Genomic DNA, 15474 nt, shown 5'->3' with positions numbered 1-15474 from the left:
GTGCTCTCATTTATGTTTCAGTGTTATTTGCATTGAAGCGAGCATAGAAATAGTTTAGCTCGTCTGGTTGTCTCGTGTCACTGGCAACTCTCGGCTGTGCTTCCCTTTGTAGTCTGTAATGGTTTGCAAGCCCTGCCGCATCTGACGAGCATCAGAGCCGGTGTAGTACGATTCAATCTTAGTCCTGTATTGACGTTATTGCCTGTTTGATGATTCGCCGGAGGGTATAGCGGGGTTTCTTATAAGCTTCTGGGTTCGAGTCCCTCTCCTTGGAAGTGGCAGCTCTAGCCTTTAGCTCAGTGTGGATGTTGCCTGTTATCCATGTCTTCTGGTTGGAGTATGTACGTACGGCCACTGTGCGGACAACATCATCGATGCACTTATTGGTGAAGCCAATGACTGATGTGCGGTACTCCTCAATGCCGTCGGAGGAATCCCGTAACATATTCTAGTCTGTGCTAGTGAAACAGTCCTGTAGCTTAGCATCTGCTTCATCTGAACACTTTTGTATTGATCTAGTCACTAGTGCTTCCTGCTTAAATGTTTACTTGTAAGCAGGAGGATAAAATTATGGTCAGATTTGCAAAATGGAGGGTGATGAGAGCTTTGTATGTGTCTCTGTGTGTGCAGTAGAGGTGGTCCAGAGTTTTTTCCCCCTCTGGTTGTACATTTAACATGCTGACAGAAATGTGGTTAAACGGATTTAAGTTTCCCTGCATTAAAGTCCCCGGCTTCTAGGAACGCCACCTCTGGGTGAGCGTTTTCTACTTTGCTTATGGCAGAATACAGCTCATTCAATGCTGTCTTAGTGCCAGCCTCTGACTGTGGTGGTATGTAAAACAGCTATGAAAAACACAGATGAAAACTCTCTTGGTAGATAGTGTGGTCTACGGCTTATCATGAGATACTCTACCTCAGGCGAGCAATAGCTCGAGACCTCCTTAGATATCGTGCACGAGCTGTTGTTTACAAAAATACATAGTCCAGCGCCCCTTGTCTTACCAGACACCGCTGGTCTATCCTGCCGGTGCAGCGTATAACCAGCCAGCTGTACAGTCGTGGACAAAAGTTTTGAGAATGACACAAATATTAATTTTCACAGTCTGCTGCCTCAATTTGAATGACGACAATTTGCATATACTCCAGAATGTTATGAAGAGTGATCAGATGAATTGCAATTAATTTTCAAAGTCCCTCTTTGCCATGCAAATGACCTGAATCCCCAAAAAACATTTCCACTACATTTCATCCCTGCCACAAAAGGACCAGCTGACATCATGTCAGTGATTATCTTGTTAACACAGGTGTGAGTGTTGACGAGGACAAGGCTGGCGATCACTCTGTCATGCTGATTGAGTTCGAATAACAGATTGGAAGCTTCAAAAGGAGGGTGGTGCTTGGAATCATTGTTCTTCCTCTGTCAATCATGGTTATCTGCAAGTAAATCATTGCTTTGCACAAAAAGGGCTTCACAGGCAAGGATATTGCTGCCAGTAAGATTGCATCTAAATCAATAATTTATTGGATCATCAAGAACTTCAAGGAGAGCGGTTCAATTGTTGTGAAGAAGGCTTCAGGGCGCCCAAGAAAGTCCAGCAAGCGTCAGAACCGTTTCCTAAAGTTGATTCAGCTGCGGGATCCTTGCAGCACCAGTACAGAGCTACTTCAGGATATGGCATAAGGCAGGTATGAGTGCATCTGCATACACAGTGAGGCGAAGACTTTTGTAGGAAAGCCTGGTGTCAAGAAGGGCAGCAAAGAAGCCACTTCTCTTCAGGAAAAACCTCAGGGACAGACTGATATTCTGCAAAAGGTACAGACTGCTGAGGACTGGGGTAAAGTCATTTTCTTTGATGAATCCCCTTTCCGATTGTTTGGGGCATCCGAAAAAAAATCTTGTCCGGAGAAGACAAGGTGAGCGCTACCATCAGTCCTGTGTCATGCCAACAGTGAAGCATCCTGAGACCATTTCTTCTCAGCCAAGGGATTGGGCTCACTCACAATTTTGCCTAAGAACACAGCCATGAATAAAGAATGGTACCAACACATCCTCCTGGAGCAACTTCTCCCAACCATCCAGGAACAGTTTGGTGACGAACACTGTCTTTTCCAGCATGATGGAGCACCTTGCCATAAGGAAAAAGTGATAATTAAGTGGCTCGGGAAACAAAACATCAATATTTTGGGTCCCATGGCCAGGAAACTCCCCAGAACTTAATCCTATTGAGAATTTGTGGTCAATCCTCAAGAGGCGGGTGGACAAACAAAAACCCACAAATTATGACAAACTCATTGATTATGCAAGAATGGGCTGCCATCAGTCAGGATGTGGCCCAGAAGTTAATTGGCAGCATGCCAAGGTGGATTGCAGCGGTCTTGAAAAGAAGGCTCAACACTGCAAATATTGACTCTTTGCATCAACTTTATGTAATTGTCAGTAAAAGCCTTTGACACTTATGAAATGCTGGTAATTATACTTCAGTATCAGACAAAAAGTATCTAAAGACACTGAAGCAGCAAACTTTGTGGAAATTAATATTTGTGTCATTCTCAAAACTTTTGGCCACGAATTTATGTTGATAGTGTCATCGTTCAGCTCAACTCCATGGAGCATAAGATATTACAGTTTTGAATGTTGGTAGTTTAATCGTCCTCGTAAGTCATTTATTTTTTTCTCCAAAGATTGCATGTTTGCTAGAAGAATGGAAGTAAGTGGGGGTTTATTTGATCGCCTACGAATTCTCTGAAGGCAGCATGCCCTCCGGACCCTTTTTCTCCACCTCCTCTTCACGCAAATCACGGGGATCTGGGCCAGTTCCCAAGAAAACAGTATATAATATACATAGCAGTATACATAGCTTTTGCCTGGTCAGTCTGTCATGGAAAGAGAGGAAGATACTGTTTTGTACACTCAGTGTATTGGGAAGTAGTTTAGTGCCCCCCATTTTTTTATATCCATAAAAAAAAGTTTCTAATCTCCTGATCTCTCAGATCTAAGACTTTAAAACAAACTTCCTTTTGATTTATTTTTGGACTGTTTTTCCATGTATGAATCTGTTATTCAATGCGTTTCTATGGACTAATATCAGTAAGGCCAAATTCAATGTTTCGTAATTTTTTTTATCAAATAGCTAAATGATGCTTGGTATGACCATCTTTAAACAAGTCCATATGTTAGCCTAGTTTATTCCTTCATTAGCATGTTTATTCCATATGTTTACAGATCTCTCTATCCATTGCATGTAGGCTTCTCATTATGAATAATTATGCTTGTGTTTTATTATTGTATGGATGAGTCCTCATGAGTGTATATGTTCTTTCCCTTTTAGAACCACAAATGAAATACATTTAATGGAAGCAGATTTGTCCGTGTGTGTAACTGTGTGTGCGTCCGCGTGCGCTGACAACCAAGTATACCGATATGGGCCTGTTGTGGAAATTCACCACTAAGAACTCAAACTCAAAGTAAATTAATCAATCAGCCAGTGATAATAAAGAATATTATCTTTATTATCTTTATTATCACAGCCAGTGATAATTATCATTCATCAATCCAAGCTTGATGAAAACTCTGAAGAGGGTGTTCTCTTTCAGTCTTCTTATACTACTACACAACCAAGTCATTTTAGCATGATTTACATGATTCATTATTCATCATTAATGTTGGTTCCTGTACGTGACTGACTGGCATCTCACAAGGCTTCTTCTCGCAAAGCTGGGACCTTGAAACTGAGATACTCCTTTTGGTTCCCAGAGCAATGTTCTGGGCGTACTGCCAATTGGTCAGAGGAGGAGGTCACAGTCACCTGCACAAACCAAGATGGAGTGAGAGGAGATGCTGTTTACAATTTAAGGCTTATCTCTTCAGACAATAAAATGTTCCCTCACAGGCCTCATGTTCTAACTGGACAACCAGTTATAGTGGGCAGATCCAATCAAATCAGCATTAAGTAACCAGCGAGCTCCAGCTAGTCATTTTTTAAGTACCAACAGTGCATTCAGAAAGTATTGATACCCCTTGACTTTTTCCAAATTTTGTGTCACTGGCCTACACACAATACCCCATAATGTCAGTGGAAAGATGTTTTTTTATATATTTTTTATATTTAATACAAATTTAAAGCTGAAATGTCTTGAGTAAATAAGTATTCAACCATTTTGTTATGACAAGCCTAAATAAGTTCAGGATTGTTGAACATGATTTTTGAATGACTAACTCATCTCTGTAACCCCACACATACAATTATCTGTAAGGTCCTTCAGCCAAGCAGTGAATTTCAATGCTTCAATGCTTCTGTGGGTCGCTCTGGATTGGAGTCTGTTAGATGAATGAATGTAATGTAAATGTTGAGCAGCTTCACTGTAAGTAGATTGTAAAGAGTTGAAATGGCAAAGTAATGATCAACAACTAACTTAACAAAGCTTGAAGAATTTTAAATAGAATAATGTGCAAATATTGTACAATCAAGGTGTGCAAAGCTCTTAGAGACTTACCCAGAAAGACTCCCAGCTGTAATCACTGCCATCGGTGATTCTAACATGTATTGACTCAGGGGGTTGAATACTTATCTAATCAAGATACACTACATGGCCAAGAGTATGTGGACCCCTGCTCGTCAAACATCTCATTCCAAAATCATGGGTATTAATATGGAGTTGATCCCCTCTTTGCTGCTATAACAGTCTCCACTTTTCTGGGAAGGCTTTCCACTAGATGTTGGAACATTGCTGTGGGGACTTGCTTCCATTCAGCCACGAGCATTAGTGAGGTCGGGGACTGATGTTGGGTGATTAGGCCTGGCTCGCATTCGCCATTCCAATTTATCCCAAAGGCGTTGAGGTTGAGGTGAGGGCTCTGTGCATGCCAGCCAAGTTTTTCCACACCGATCTCAACAAATAATTTCTGTATGGACCTCACGGGAGCATTGTCATGCTGAAACAGCAAATGGTCTTCCCCAAACTGTTGCTACAAAGTTGGAAGCACAGAATCATCTAGAATGTCATTGTATGCTGTAGCGTTAAGATTTCCCTTAACTGGAACTAAGGGGCCTAGCCCGAACCATGAAAAACAGCACCAGATCATACACCAAACATTACAGTTGGCACTATGCATTGGGGCAGGTAGCGTATTCCTGGCATCCACCAAACCCAGATTCGTCCGTCGGACTACCAGATGGTGAAACGGGATTCATCACTCCAGAGAACGTTTCCACTGCTCCAGAGTACAATGGTCGCAAGCTTTACACCACTCCAGCCGATGTTTGGCATTGCACATGGTGATCTTAGGCTTGTGCGTGGCTGCTCGGCCATGGAAACCCATTTCATGAAGCTCCTGACAAACAGTTATTGTGCTGACATTGCTTTCAGAGGCAGTTTGGACCTCGGTAGTGAGTGTTGCAATGGAAGACAGATGATTTTTACGCGTTACGCGCTTCAGCACTCGGCGGTCCCGTTCTGTGAGCTTGTGTGGCCTACTACTTTGTAGCTGAACTATTGTTGCTCCTAGACGATTCCACTTCATAATAACAGCACTTACAGTTGACCATCTCTAGCAGGGCAGACATTTGACGAACTGACTTGTTGGAAAGGTGGCATCCTATGACTGTGCCACGTTGAAAGTCACTGAGGTCCTCAGTAAGGTCATTCTACTGCCAATGTTTGTCTATGGAGATTGCATGGCTGAGTGCTCAATGCTATACACCTGTCAGCAATAGGTGTGGCTGAGATAGCTGAATTTACAAGCATTCAAAGTCAATGTAATCGCACATTCGATGACACATTTAGAATAGTATTTTCAAAATCCCACATGCTATACTAACAGTTTTATAGTATCTGAAATTGTTTAAATAGTACTCAATGTGTCTCTACACCTTCTCAGTAAGTACTTCTTAGTTACGGAACATCTGAGGGTTGCTGATGTTGGGAATACCCTGGCTTCAGAGAGCATGTTTTATGATACAGGAGTTGGCCAATTCCCTACATGTGATACATCAAAACAAGTATTATAATTTTTTGGTACTTTTATTTAAATCAGGGGAGCCCAGTGTGGGTATTCGGACAGCCACTATCGGTGCCTCGGCAGGCCGAGAAAGTGGAAAAATTACCTTAACAAAGGTGAACCTTCTCGCCAACCAAAATATCCTGCAAGGAGCATAGGACCATGGAAGGTACCATCTCCACGACAAAAACACACCAAAAATGCACCAACTTGCAGATGTCACACTTCTGCTGCATGGTGGAGACTTTAGTTAAGTCACCGTTGGCTATTGAAAGTAGAACCCAGTAGAAAATGGGTGATTTCATAGCAAACTGAAGCTTGTATCCCCTCATAATAGTAGACAGCCCTTTGGGAGTAACTGGATTAGATATTCTGCATAGCGGTTTACTAATTCCCTTGAGGGTCTCAAACATGATGTTTCTCAGCAACATTGAATATCTCGCCATAGTTTGGAGGAGTGTTATTAGGCTACTAGTGATCGGCACCAATATGGAAAGTCTGTGTCAATTGTCTGCATTTTATTTTCAATTTGAAAATTGGAGACTGAAACGTGACTGACCTGCACAGCAAGGTTTCCGTATACTAGTGACCAAGAAGATTTAAATGTATTGGACATTTGAGACATTTACTGGTCATCAATATGCACTGGGTGTGTAATCCATTAGGGCGTCCGCCCACACAGCCAGCGCCATCAATAAACAAGGGAGGTTCGCCAAACGAGCCACATTTGTGTCCTTAAAAACAGCCTACAACTAATTACAAAAACACTATTCCTTGTGTTTCAATGTGTAGCATATGCAAAACCTATTGTTTTGTATGATATTAATATTTAAAAAATGAATATAAATGAAGAGAAGCTATGACTTAGCCCAGAGACAGAGATAGATATGTCAGATAGGCTACTGCATCTGCTATACAGATATAGGAGTGCAGGAGGAGGCTAATTAGTTCATTTTCTATCAGAATATTTGTTATAAAGATAAGCATTATATTGTTTGATTATAGCAGTAACTCTGGTAGTCCTAAAGCATTCTTCCTCATTTCAAATTCAACTGTCGGAGGTTCAAATCTCAATTTAAGATCAAAAATTGTTATAAATTGCTGAGGTGTTATAAAGACGCAGGGTGAGACACAGATGCAGACACCGGAGGCAGTTGGTTTGAGTCTCTGGTATTTATTGAAAGGCAGAAGTTCATTAATCAGGTCATAGTCTGAAAGGTACAGTGGGGGCAGGCAGGCTCGAGGTCAAGGCAGTCTGAATGGTCAGGCAGGAGGGCTCAGTGTCAGGGCAGGCAGAATGGGTCGGAACCGGGAGGACTAGAAAAACAGACTAGGAAAGCAGGCGCAACAGACAGACAGAGAACACAGGTATAAATACACTGGGGAAATGAGGAAAATGGGCGACACAGTCAAGCACAAAGACAGGTAAAACAAATCAGGGTGTGACAGGTGCAGTCACTTTTGAGGACAAAAGTAAAGTAATAATTCAACAGTAAAAAGGCATTTGAAAAAAGAGTAGCAAGGCTATATACAGACACCTGTTAGTCAGGCTTATTGAGGTAGTATGTGCATGTAGGTATCGTTAAAGTCTTATGTAGTTCTTGACACAAACCGGCTGGCACCTACTACCATACCCCGTTCAAAGGCACTTAAATATTTTGTTTTGCCCATTTACCCTCTGAATGTCTCACATACATAATACATGTCTCAATTGTCTAAAAGCTTAAAAATCCTTATTGAACCTGTCTCCTCCCCTTCATCTACACTGATTGGATTTAACAAGTTACCAATAAAGGGTCATAGATTTCACCAGCAGGTGTTCTTCATTTTTTTATACTCAGTGTATACACACTGGTCATAAACCTCACATGTTTAGTGAATCTAACTACAAAGCAGATGATGCCTTCACAAACATTTGGTCAAAACATTTTCTTTCTTACCTCAAAATCTATCACAGGGTCTTACTTCTTCACATGAGGGTTGAGGATTAAATTGAGCATGTGAACAGTGAGTCACATGATTCTAGCTTGTTCCTGATTAGAAATATTGAGTGTTTACAACTATCCCATGTTACAACCATCCCCAGTCTCCCCTACTTATAACCGATCTTAATCTAAATATAGAGCCCAATTAAAAAGACAGATCAAACTTAATTTAACCAACAAAAATGTCTCTACAGAATGAAACAAAACACTTTTTGCATATTTAAAGAACTAGATTAAATAGATTAATAAATAGGCCTACAGAAATAACAATGATATACAATAATAATAATTATAAAACAAGTGATTTAAAAATATGAACAAATAAATAAATAAAAGTTCCAAAATTGCATCCTACCTGAATAGCGAGTTGCACAGTAGCCTGCATTTGACCGAATCAACGTTCTTCTCATCTTTGTCCACTACAACATTAAAACGTGTCCATACAGAGGACATTCCCCTTGTAGCAGGCTCCAGACTAACAATTTCGTTTTTCAGTTGGTAGCACCAGCCCATTAACTTTTTCTCTCTCATGCTAACATATGGAATTGTTTTAATCTAACAGAACATTTAATATAAAAAAAAGATTAAATGTAGCCTACCGCCCTATTCGTCCTATGCACTCGTAATGACCAATGCGCATTATCTTCTCTGTAAAATAGTTGATATTAAGCTCAACATTTGAGTTGAGAAATAAAAAGTAGACCTACAGAAAGCTGAGAACATCCTCTCTCCATCTGTGCCAACTGGAGAGTTGTGATTTCCAAGCAATTTGATTTTAAAATGTTATACAATCAGAACACTTTTTTTCTCCCGAGCATTATGCATGTGACTTGAATTCATTTTAATTATGTGAATAGCCTAATGACGATGGTGAGAGCCCAGTAACAGATTGACTGTAGTCCCCTTAAGCATAGATCATTTTTTCACTGTCTCTCTAAAATCACAATGTTTTGATTTATATGGTCATGTGACAAAGATAATATTTTTGTCTCTTTTATCAAAATCATTTTTTCCAAAATGAACTGTTTTATTTTCATAACTGATCAAAATGCAGGTATACTATAGCCTATAGATAATATTCTGCCCATGTGAACACATTTACTTTAGGGCATATAAAAACAGCTACATGACTTAATGAAAATCAGCCAACAGACTATATTGTTTCACATTCTTTAATAAAAGTTTCCCCTCCAAATAGGCCTACAAGGAAATTCTATGTGTCTTGATGACATTGAGTGTGCAGGGGGGTCTGTACACAGCGTAGTATCTTGCACAAAAAATGTTGCCCTCTCGACAGGGTCTGAAGACCTACGCTTGGCAAGCAAAATCCTTCAAGGTTTGCATGTGAGGAGATTAAGCAGGCAACGGGTATCCAGTCAATATTAGGAGAGCTAGAGTAGTGAGTGACACTCTTTGTGACAAAGAGAAGCGAGAATAACCAGAGGGCGGGAGAGTGGCTCCTTTTATGGAAGTGAGGGTCACCTGTCTCCAACAGACACTTTTAATAGATACTTCTGAGAGAGTAGGAGTTCCTAGCTAACCCCCACATGTCATACTTCGAAAGAAGTAATTGAAAGAAACCCTGACAAAGGTAGTAGCTTGCTACCAAAACATTGGTTCGTAACTTTTGATGAAATAGAAATTGATGAGAGTAACCCCGCCCCCACAGCTCCAGAGGAAGCGACACATAGGAAATGACATCGTAGGAGTGGTGTTCCAGGAAGAGGCCACACCCTTCGTAGCAGACATGATCGCCTCAAACTTCCTCCACGCCTTCATACTGGTGCAGGTGGACAACCCCTGTACCCAACAAACCACCTACAAGGTACTGAACAAACACACACACTCTAACCCAGGGGTCGGCAACACCGCAAGTAATATTTTTGGGCCCCCAAAATATGTTTTTGTAAAAAAAATATATAATAACGTAGATTTTTTGGGGGGGGGGTCATTTTGTAAAATCACCAGGAATTCAACTAAACATGTGTTTAATTTTGGAAATCTGTTCCCAAGTATTCCCATGAATAAAAAAAGAGACATGATTGTGTGAAATTATTGTTATTTTCAAATACAGTTTTGGTCAATTTGCATTGTACAATTTATTATAATTATGTTCTGGCCCCCCGACCATCTGCTCCGATAAAAATCAGCCCATGGCTGAATCAAGTTGTCTACCCTTTCTCTAACCTAACATACACAGGCACATGATGACAACTCTGGTCATTATGGTTATGATTGACAGGTGTCAGTCACGGCCCGAGAGGGTGTACCTTCATTTGGCCCGCCCCTCCCCAGTCCAGCAGTGTTTAAAAAGGTGAGAACAGCCTGAAGAGATTTAGGAAACATGGTCTATTCCGAGAGAATTCAAATAGATTTCAGCTTTTACCTATTCATGAATAATTGCTCTGGGCTTTAAGACCATTTGTTGCATTTGTCTGTTTTTTCTTCTCTCGCCCTCTCTCTCCCTCCAGGGTCCAGAGTTCAGAGAGTATCTTCTCACTAAGTTGATCAATGCAGAGAATGCCTGCTACAAGAGTGACAGATTCGCCAGGCTGGAGGTGGGTAATAAATAAGTTATTTTAATGATTAGATTGTATGGTAAGCACATTGCGTACTACAGAGGGAGTCTCAGACCCACCTAAACCTAGGAGGACAACCTCAGAACCAAGCCAAAACCGTGTTTATGTGGTCTTGAATGGTCTCTCAAGTCATAGACGACAAGGTCAAGATTTGAACTCAGGTCAAATGTATAACATATTTAAGTGCATTTTATGTGGTTTATATTACTTGCGTGTGCGTAGGAGCGAACGCGGGCGGCCCTGCTCGACGGTCTACATGACGAGCTGCACAGACACACTCAGCGCATGCTGGGAGTGGGCATCGGCCCCGAGGAGGAGCGGGCGGAGAATGGACATGGCCACGGAGGACTGCTGGAGTCCATCAAGGTCAGACACACACACACACAACTATCTCTCTCTTTTCATGTTTCCCTCTCTCCTACCTCCACATATTTTAACTCAAAAATGCATTAATTAATGAGTGAACAAGAATACATTTTCTCTCTCTCTCTTTCTCTCTCTCTCTCCCTCCCTCTCTCTCAGAGGGCGATGCGAGGAAGGAGTGTCTCCATGGAGATGATGGCAAAGGGTGGAGGAGGTGGCCTGTCCACCAGTCTGAGTGGAGGGGTTCTGCTCCACAGCAGCTCTGATGTGAGGGGGGGGGGGGGTGATTAGAAGTGGAGGCAGAGGTCAGGAGGTGGGAGAGAGTAGGTGGGAGTGGGGATGATAGGTGGTAAAAAGGCGAGGACAGGGGGACAGTGAGTCTTATAGTTGATAAAATGCTGTTACAACTTCTCACTCATCTTGCTCTCTTTTCCCTACTTCTTCCCTACTCCTCTCTCTCTCAGGCAACTAATGTTAAGTCTCCAGTGAAACGTCGCTCTGGTCTTTTCCCTCGTCTGCTCAGTATAGACAGCCAGACAGAGAGACATAACCACAATCATCGCAGGTAGGACACAGACACACAGAGACAATAGATGTAGATCACATCTATAGATGTAATGAATGTGTTAGTGCCTTTCGGGCAGTTCAGAGTGTTCATTGAGGAATGGAATAGTTTTTCATAACTGTTTTTTATTTGTATTTGTAATTTTGTAATTGTACGACGCAGGGCTCCCTAGCTAAAGAGACCTTGGTCTCAATGGGACTCTGTTAAAACAATTACGATACAAAGATTTAGTACATGATAGTGGCGCTTTTGTCCTTTACAGTCTCCATAGTGACCAGAGAAGCTTTGATACTGGCCACCCCACGCAGGAAGTGAGGTCAGAGACCCTCTCTAACCCCAGCTCTCCAGAGGCCTCCCTTAAGGAAAGGTGTGTTTCCCCCAAATTTGATCCCTCTCTCTCTCTCTCTCTCTAGGCCCAGCAGTGTAAAGTTAAAGGGGAGCAGTAGGACTAACGTCTCTCTTACACCCCCCCCCCTAGGCCCAGCAGTGTAAAGTTGAATGAGTGCAGTGCAAGCAGGACAAACGTCTCACACTCCTCATCTAGTACAAGTAGCTTCAGCAGTGCAGCAGGAGAGGGAGAGGCCACCGACACTGACCCTGTGAGTGGGACCTGTTTGTTTGAGTGAATGTGCGTGCTTCAAAGAGAATGAGAATGTGTGTATGTGTAGTGTATTTCTCACTTTATCCCTTCTCTACATCTCTCCATCCCTCTCCATGTATTTCTCTAGAACACCCTGGCACCCTCAGTGTTCCTTTCTGTTCACAGCCCCTCCCTCACTGTTGAAGGTCAGAGTTCAGGGACCCCTGTCATTATGTGTCGCAGCCCCACTGGTAACCACGACAACAGCTTCCTGTACTTTTAATAATCGTACTTTTCTAACTTAACGTAAATATTTCTTAGTTATTACATCAGAGGGAATGTTTGTTTATAAATGCTTGTTTTGTTTCTCTTTTCAATCTAGAGTTAAAGAATAAGAGTTCTCCTAGATCCAACTTGAAGTTCCGTTTTGATAAATTGAATCACTCTGCGACAGTAAGTGTGTGTGTGTGTGTGTGTGTGTGTGTGTGTGTGTGTGTGTGTGTGTGTGTGTGTGTGTGTGTGTGTGTGTGTGTGTGTGTGTGTGTGTGTGTGTGTGTGTGTGTGTGTGTGTGTGTGTGTGTGTAAGAAAGAGAACCTGTGTGTGTCACCAGCCCCTCCTGTCTTTCTAACAGGGACACTAGGTGACAGATGTGGGATGAGAGAGAGATAAAACAGGTGAGGGAGGCTCTTGTAAATTGAAATGTGTTGTGTTTTAATTTGTTTCTCACTCTGTTGTTTCTCATTTTGTGGTTGGAACTGTTTCTCTTTTTCCCACTTTCTCAGTTCAAACGGGATGGAGGTATGAAGGGCAGTACATTAGGGATGGGTGGAGAGAAATAACAAGAGAGAGAAGGCCCCTCCAACCGGAGGAAGAGGTTGAAAGAAGAGAAATGGCTCAAGATGGATGATTCGGTACGCACACTACAGTGGAAGTTTTAGGCCCAGGCAAAGCTGTGCTCTGCCTAGTGGATAATGGTCCTTTCATATTCAGCTATCTGTGTGGTTGTTTCCTGAACACTGATCAAAGTTCTATAAGTGGCTCTAACATGGGTCCTTGTCAGCAACTGCACTGCATTCAATACCACACAGATCTGTAAGGCATAGATTCAATTCAACATCACTAAGGCCAGGAGTTTTTCCTGACCATGTGGTCTAACCAGGAAAAACTCTGGCCATAGGCATCACCAATGGAGGCAATATTGATGTCCAGACCGCCATTCTTGGAAAGGGAAAAATAATCACGGCTTGTCATACAAATGTTACAATCTGAGGGTCCCTGGAATTTCTACACTGAACAAAAATATAAAAGCAACATGTAAAGTGTTGGTCCCATGTTTCATTAGCTGAAATAAGATCCCAGAACGATACGCACAAAAATATTATTTCTCTAAAATGTTGTGCTCAAATGTGTTTACATCTGTTAGTGAGAATTTCTCCTTTGCCAAGATAATCCATCCACCTGACAGGTGTGGCAAATCAAGAAGCTGATTAAACAGCATGATCATTTCATGTGCACCTTGTGCTGGGGACAATAAAAGGCCACTCTAAAATGTGCAGTTGTGTCACCCAACACAATGCAACAAATGTCTCAAGTTTTGAGGGAGCATGCAATTGGCATGCTGACTGCAAGAATATCCACCACAGCTGTTGGCAGAGAATTTAATGTTAATGTGATGTATGCACTTCACGGATGAATCCCGGTTTCAACTGTACCCAAGCAGATGGCAGACAGCGAGCATGTATGGCTTCGTGTGGGCGAGTGGTTTGCTCATGTCAACGTTAAAAACAGAGTGCCCCATGGTGGCGGCGGTGTTATGGTATGGGCAGGCATAAGCTATGGACAATGAACACAATTGCATTTTATCAATGTCAATTTGAATGCACAGAGATACCGTGATGAGATCCTGCGGCCCATTGACGTGCCATTCATCCGCTGCCATCACTTCTTGTTTCAGCATGATAATGCATGGCCCCATGTCTCAGGGATATATACACAATTCCTGGAAGCTGAAAATATCCTAGTTCTTCCAATTGCTTGCATACTCACCAGGCATGTCACACATTGAGCATGTTTGGGATGCTCTGGATCAACATGTACGACAGTTTTCTCCAGTTCCCGCCAATATTCAGCAACATCGCACAGCCATGGACAATCAGTGGAACAACATTCTACAGGCCACAATAAACAGCCTGATCAACTCTACGCGAAGGAGATGTTGCGCTGCATGAGGCAAATGGTGGTCACACTAGTTACTGACTGGTTTTCTGATCCATGCCCTTACCTTTTTTTTCAAAGGTGTCTGTGACCAACAGATGCATATCTGTATTTCCAGTCATGTGAAGTCATAGATTAGGGCCTAATTCATTTATTTCAATTAACTGATTTCCCTATATGAACTGAAACTCAGTAAAATCATTGAAATTGTTGCATGTTGCATTTATATTTTTGTTCAGAAGGAATAAAGTGATTCCTGATTCTGTTCTAATTGTTCTATTTCTCTGTCTGAAACAATCATCCATGCAAAAGAGAAAATGACAATGCAAAATCAAAGAAAAAGAAAAATGTACCCAGCAAACATCACTCTGTTGGCCACATGTGGGTATTTGGTTGGCAAGGTGGGAACGGGCTAGCCCACACCAGGCCCACACCAGCCCAACATGGACTAGCCCACAGCAATCCCACATCAGCCCGACACAGGCCAGTCCACACCAAGCCAGTAGCATGTATTTATTGATGCCAAGAGAATCCAGGCCTCCCCCCCCAAAAAAGAAAAATACATACAAAATTATTGTCTTTTGTCTCTCTGTGTTTCATACATTCAGCCTCTTGTGAATTGAATGAAATGTATCTAGCCAGAGAAAGCATCAAAGCAAGTGAAACAGCCCCTCTCTGTCTCAGTATGTGTAGCCCATCTATCTGATGCTGTCTGGTCAAAAAGAGTATGACATTGTTGCCGCCCGTAGCATTGAACGCAAGGGAAGCCAGCAAGCATTTGGCCTCCCTTGATCATTTTTTAAATTAATAATATCCAATTGTCGTTGAGCTAAACTGAGCGATCTCAGCTGTTTTTTATTTTTATTTTATTTCACCTTTATTTAACCTGGTAGGCTAGTTGAGAACAAGTTCTCATTTACAACTGCGACCTGGCAAAGATAAAGCATAGCAGTGTGAACAGACAACAACACAGAGTTACACATAGAGTAAACAATAAACAAGTCAATAACACAGTAGGAAAAAATAAAAAAAAGAGTCTATATACATTGTGTGCAAAAGGCATGAGGAGGTAGGCGAATAATTACAATTTTGCAGATTAACACTGGAGTGATAAATGATCAGATGGTCATGTGCAGGTAGAGATACTGGTGTGCAAAAGAGCAGAAAAGTAAATAAATAAAAACAGTAT

At 41.8% G+C, this 15474-nt stretch overlaps 1 protein-coding gene across 5 annotated transcripts in view; it reads left to right on the top strand.

The window, feature by feature from the left end:
- Positions 1 to 14633, top strand: part of rap1gap2b (RAP1 GTPase activating protein 2b) — a 74300-nt gene extending 59667 nt beyond the window's left edge. For 4 of the 5 annotated variants that reach the window (XM_036944398.2, XM_021563261.3, XM_090200179.1 and 1 more), the window contains 12 exons: positions 9653 to 9808; positions 10226 to 10297; positions 10455 to 10541; positions 10785 to 10928; positions 11085 to 11192; positions 11390 to 11490; positions 11753 to 11857; positions 11969 to 12089; positions 12219 to 12321; positions 12453 to 12523; positions 12703 to 12745; positions 12854 to 12952. In XM_036944398.2, coding sequence (XP_036800293.2) covers positions 9653 to 9808; positions 10226 to 10297; positions 10455 to 10541; positions 10785 to 10928; positions 11085 to 11192; positions 11390 to 11490; positions 11753 to 11857; positions 11969 to 12089; positions 12219 to 12321; positions 12453 to 12523; positions 12703 to 12711 — 1077 coding nt within the window. In that variant the 3' untranslated portion in view covers positions 12712 to 12745; positions 12854 to 12952. Of the gene's footprint in view, positions 1 to 9652; positions 9809 to 10225; positions 10298 to 10454; positions 10542 to 10784; positions 10929 to 11084; positions 11193 to 11389; positions 11491 to 11752; positions 11858 to 11968; positions 12090 to 12218; positions 12322 to 12452; positions 12524 to 12702; positions 12746 to 12853 lie in introns of all 5 variants that reach the window. The other variant, XM_090200180.1, reaches the window with a different exon arrangement.
- Positions 14634 to 15474: the final 841 nt, after the last annotated feature.

Source organism: Oncorhynchus mykiss, chromosome 15 (assembly GCF_057628025.1).
Source record: "Oncorhynchus mykiss isolate SJ-2025 chromosome 15, ASM5762802v1, whole genome shotgun sequence".
NCBI classification, from domain to species: Eukaryota; Metazoa; Chordata; class Actinopteri; order Salmoniformes; family Salmonidae; genus Oncorhynchus; species Oncorhynchus mykiss.
This window is presented reverse-complemented; position numbering and strand designations above follow the sequence as displayed.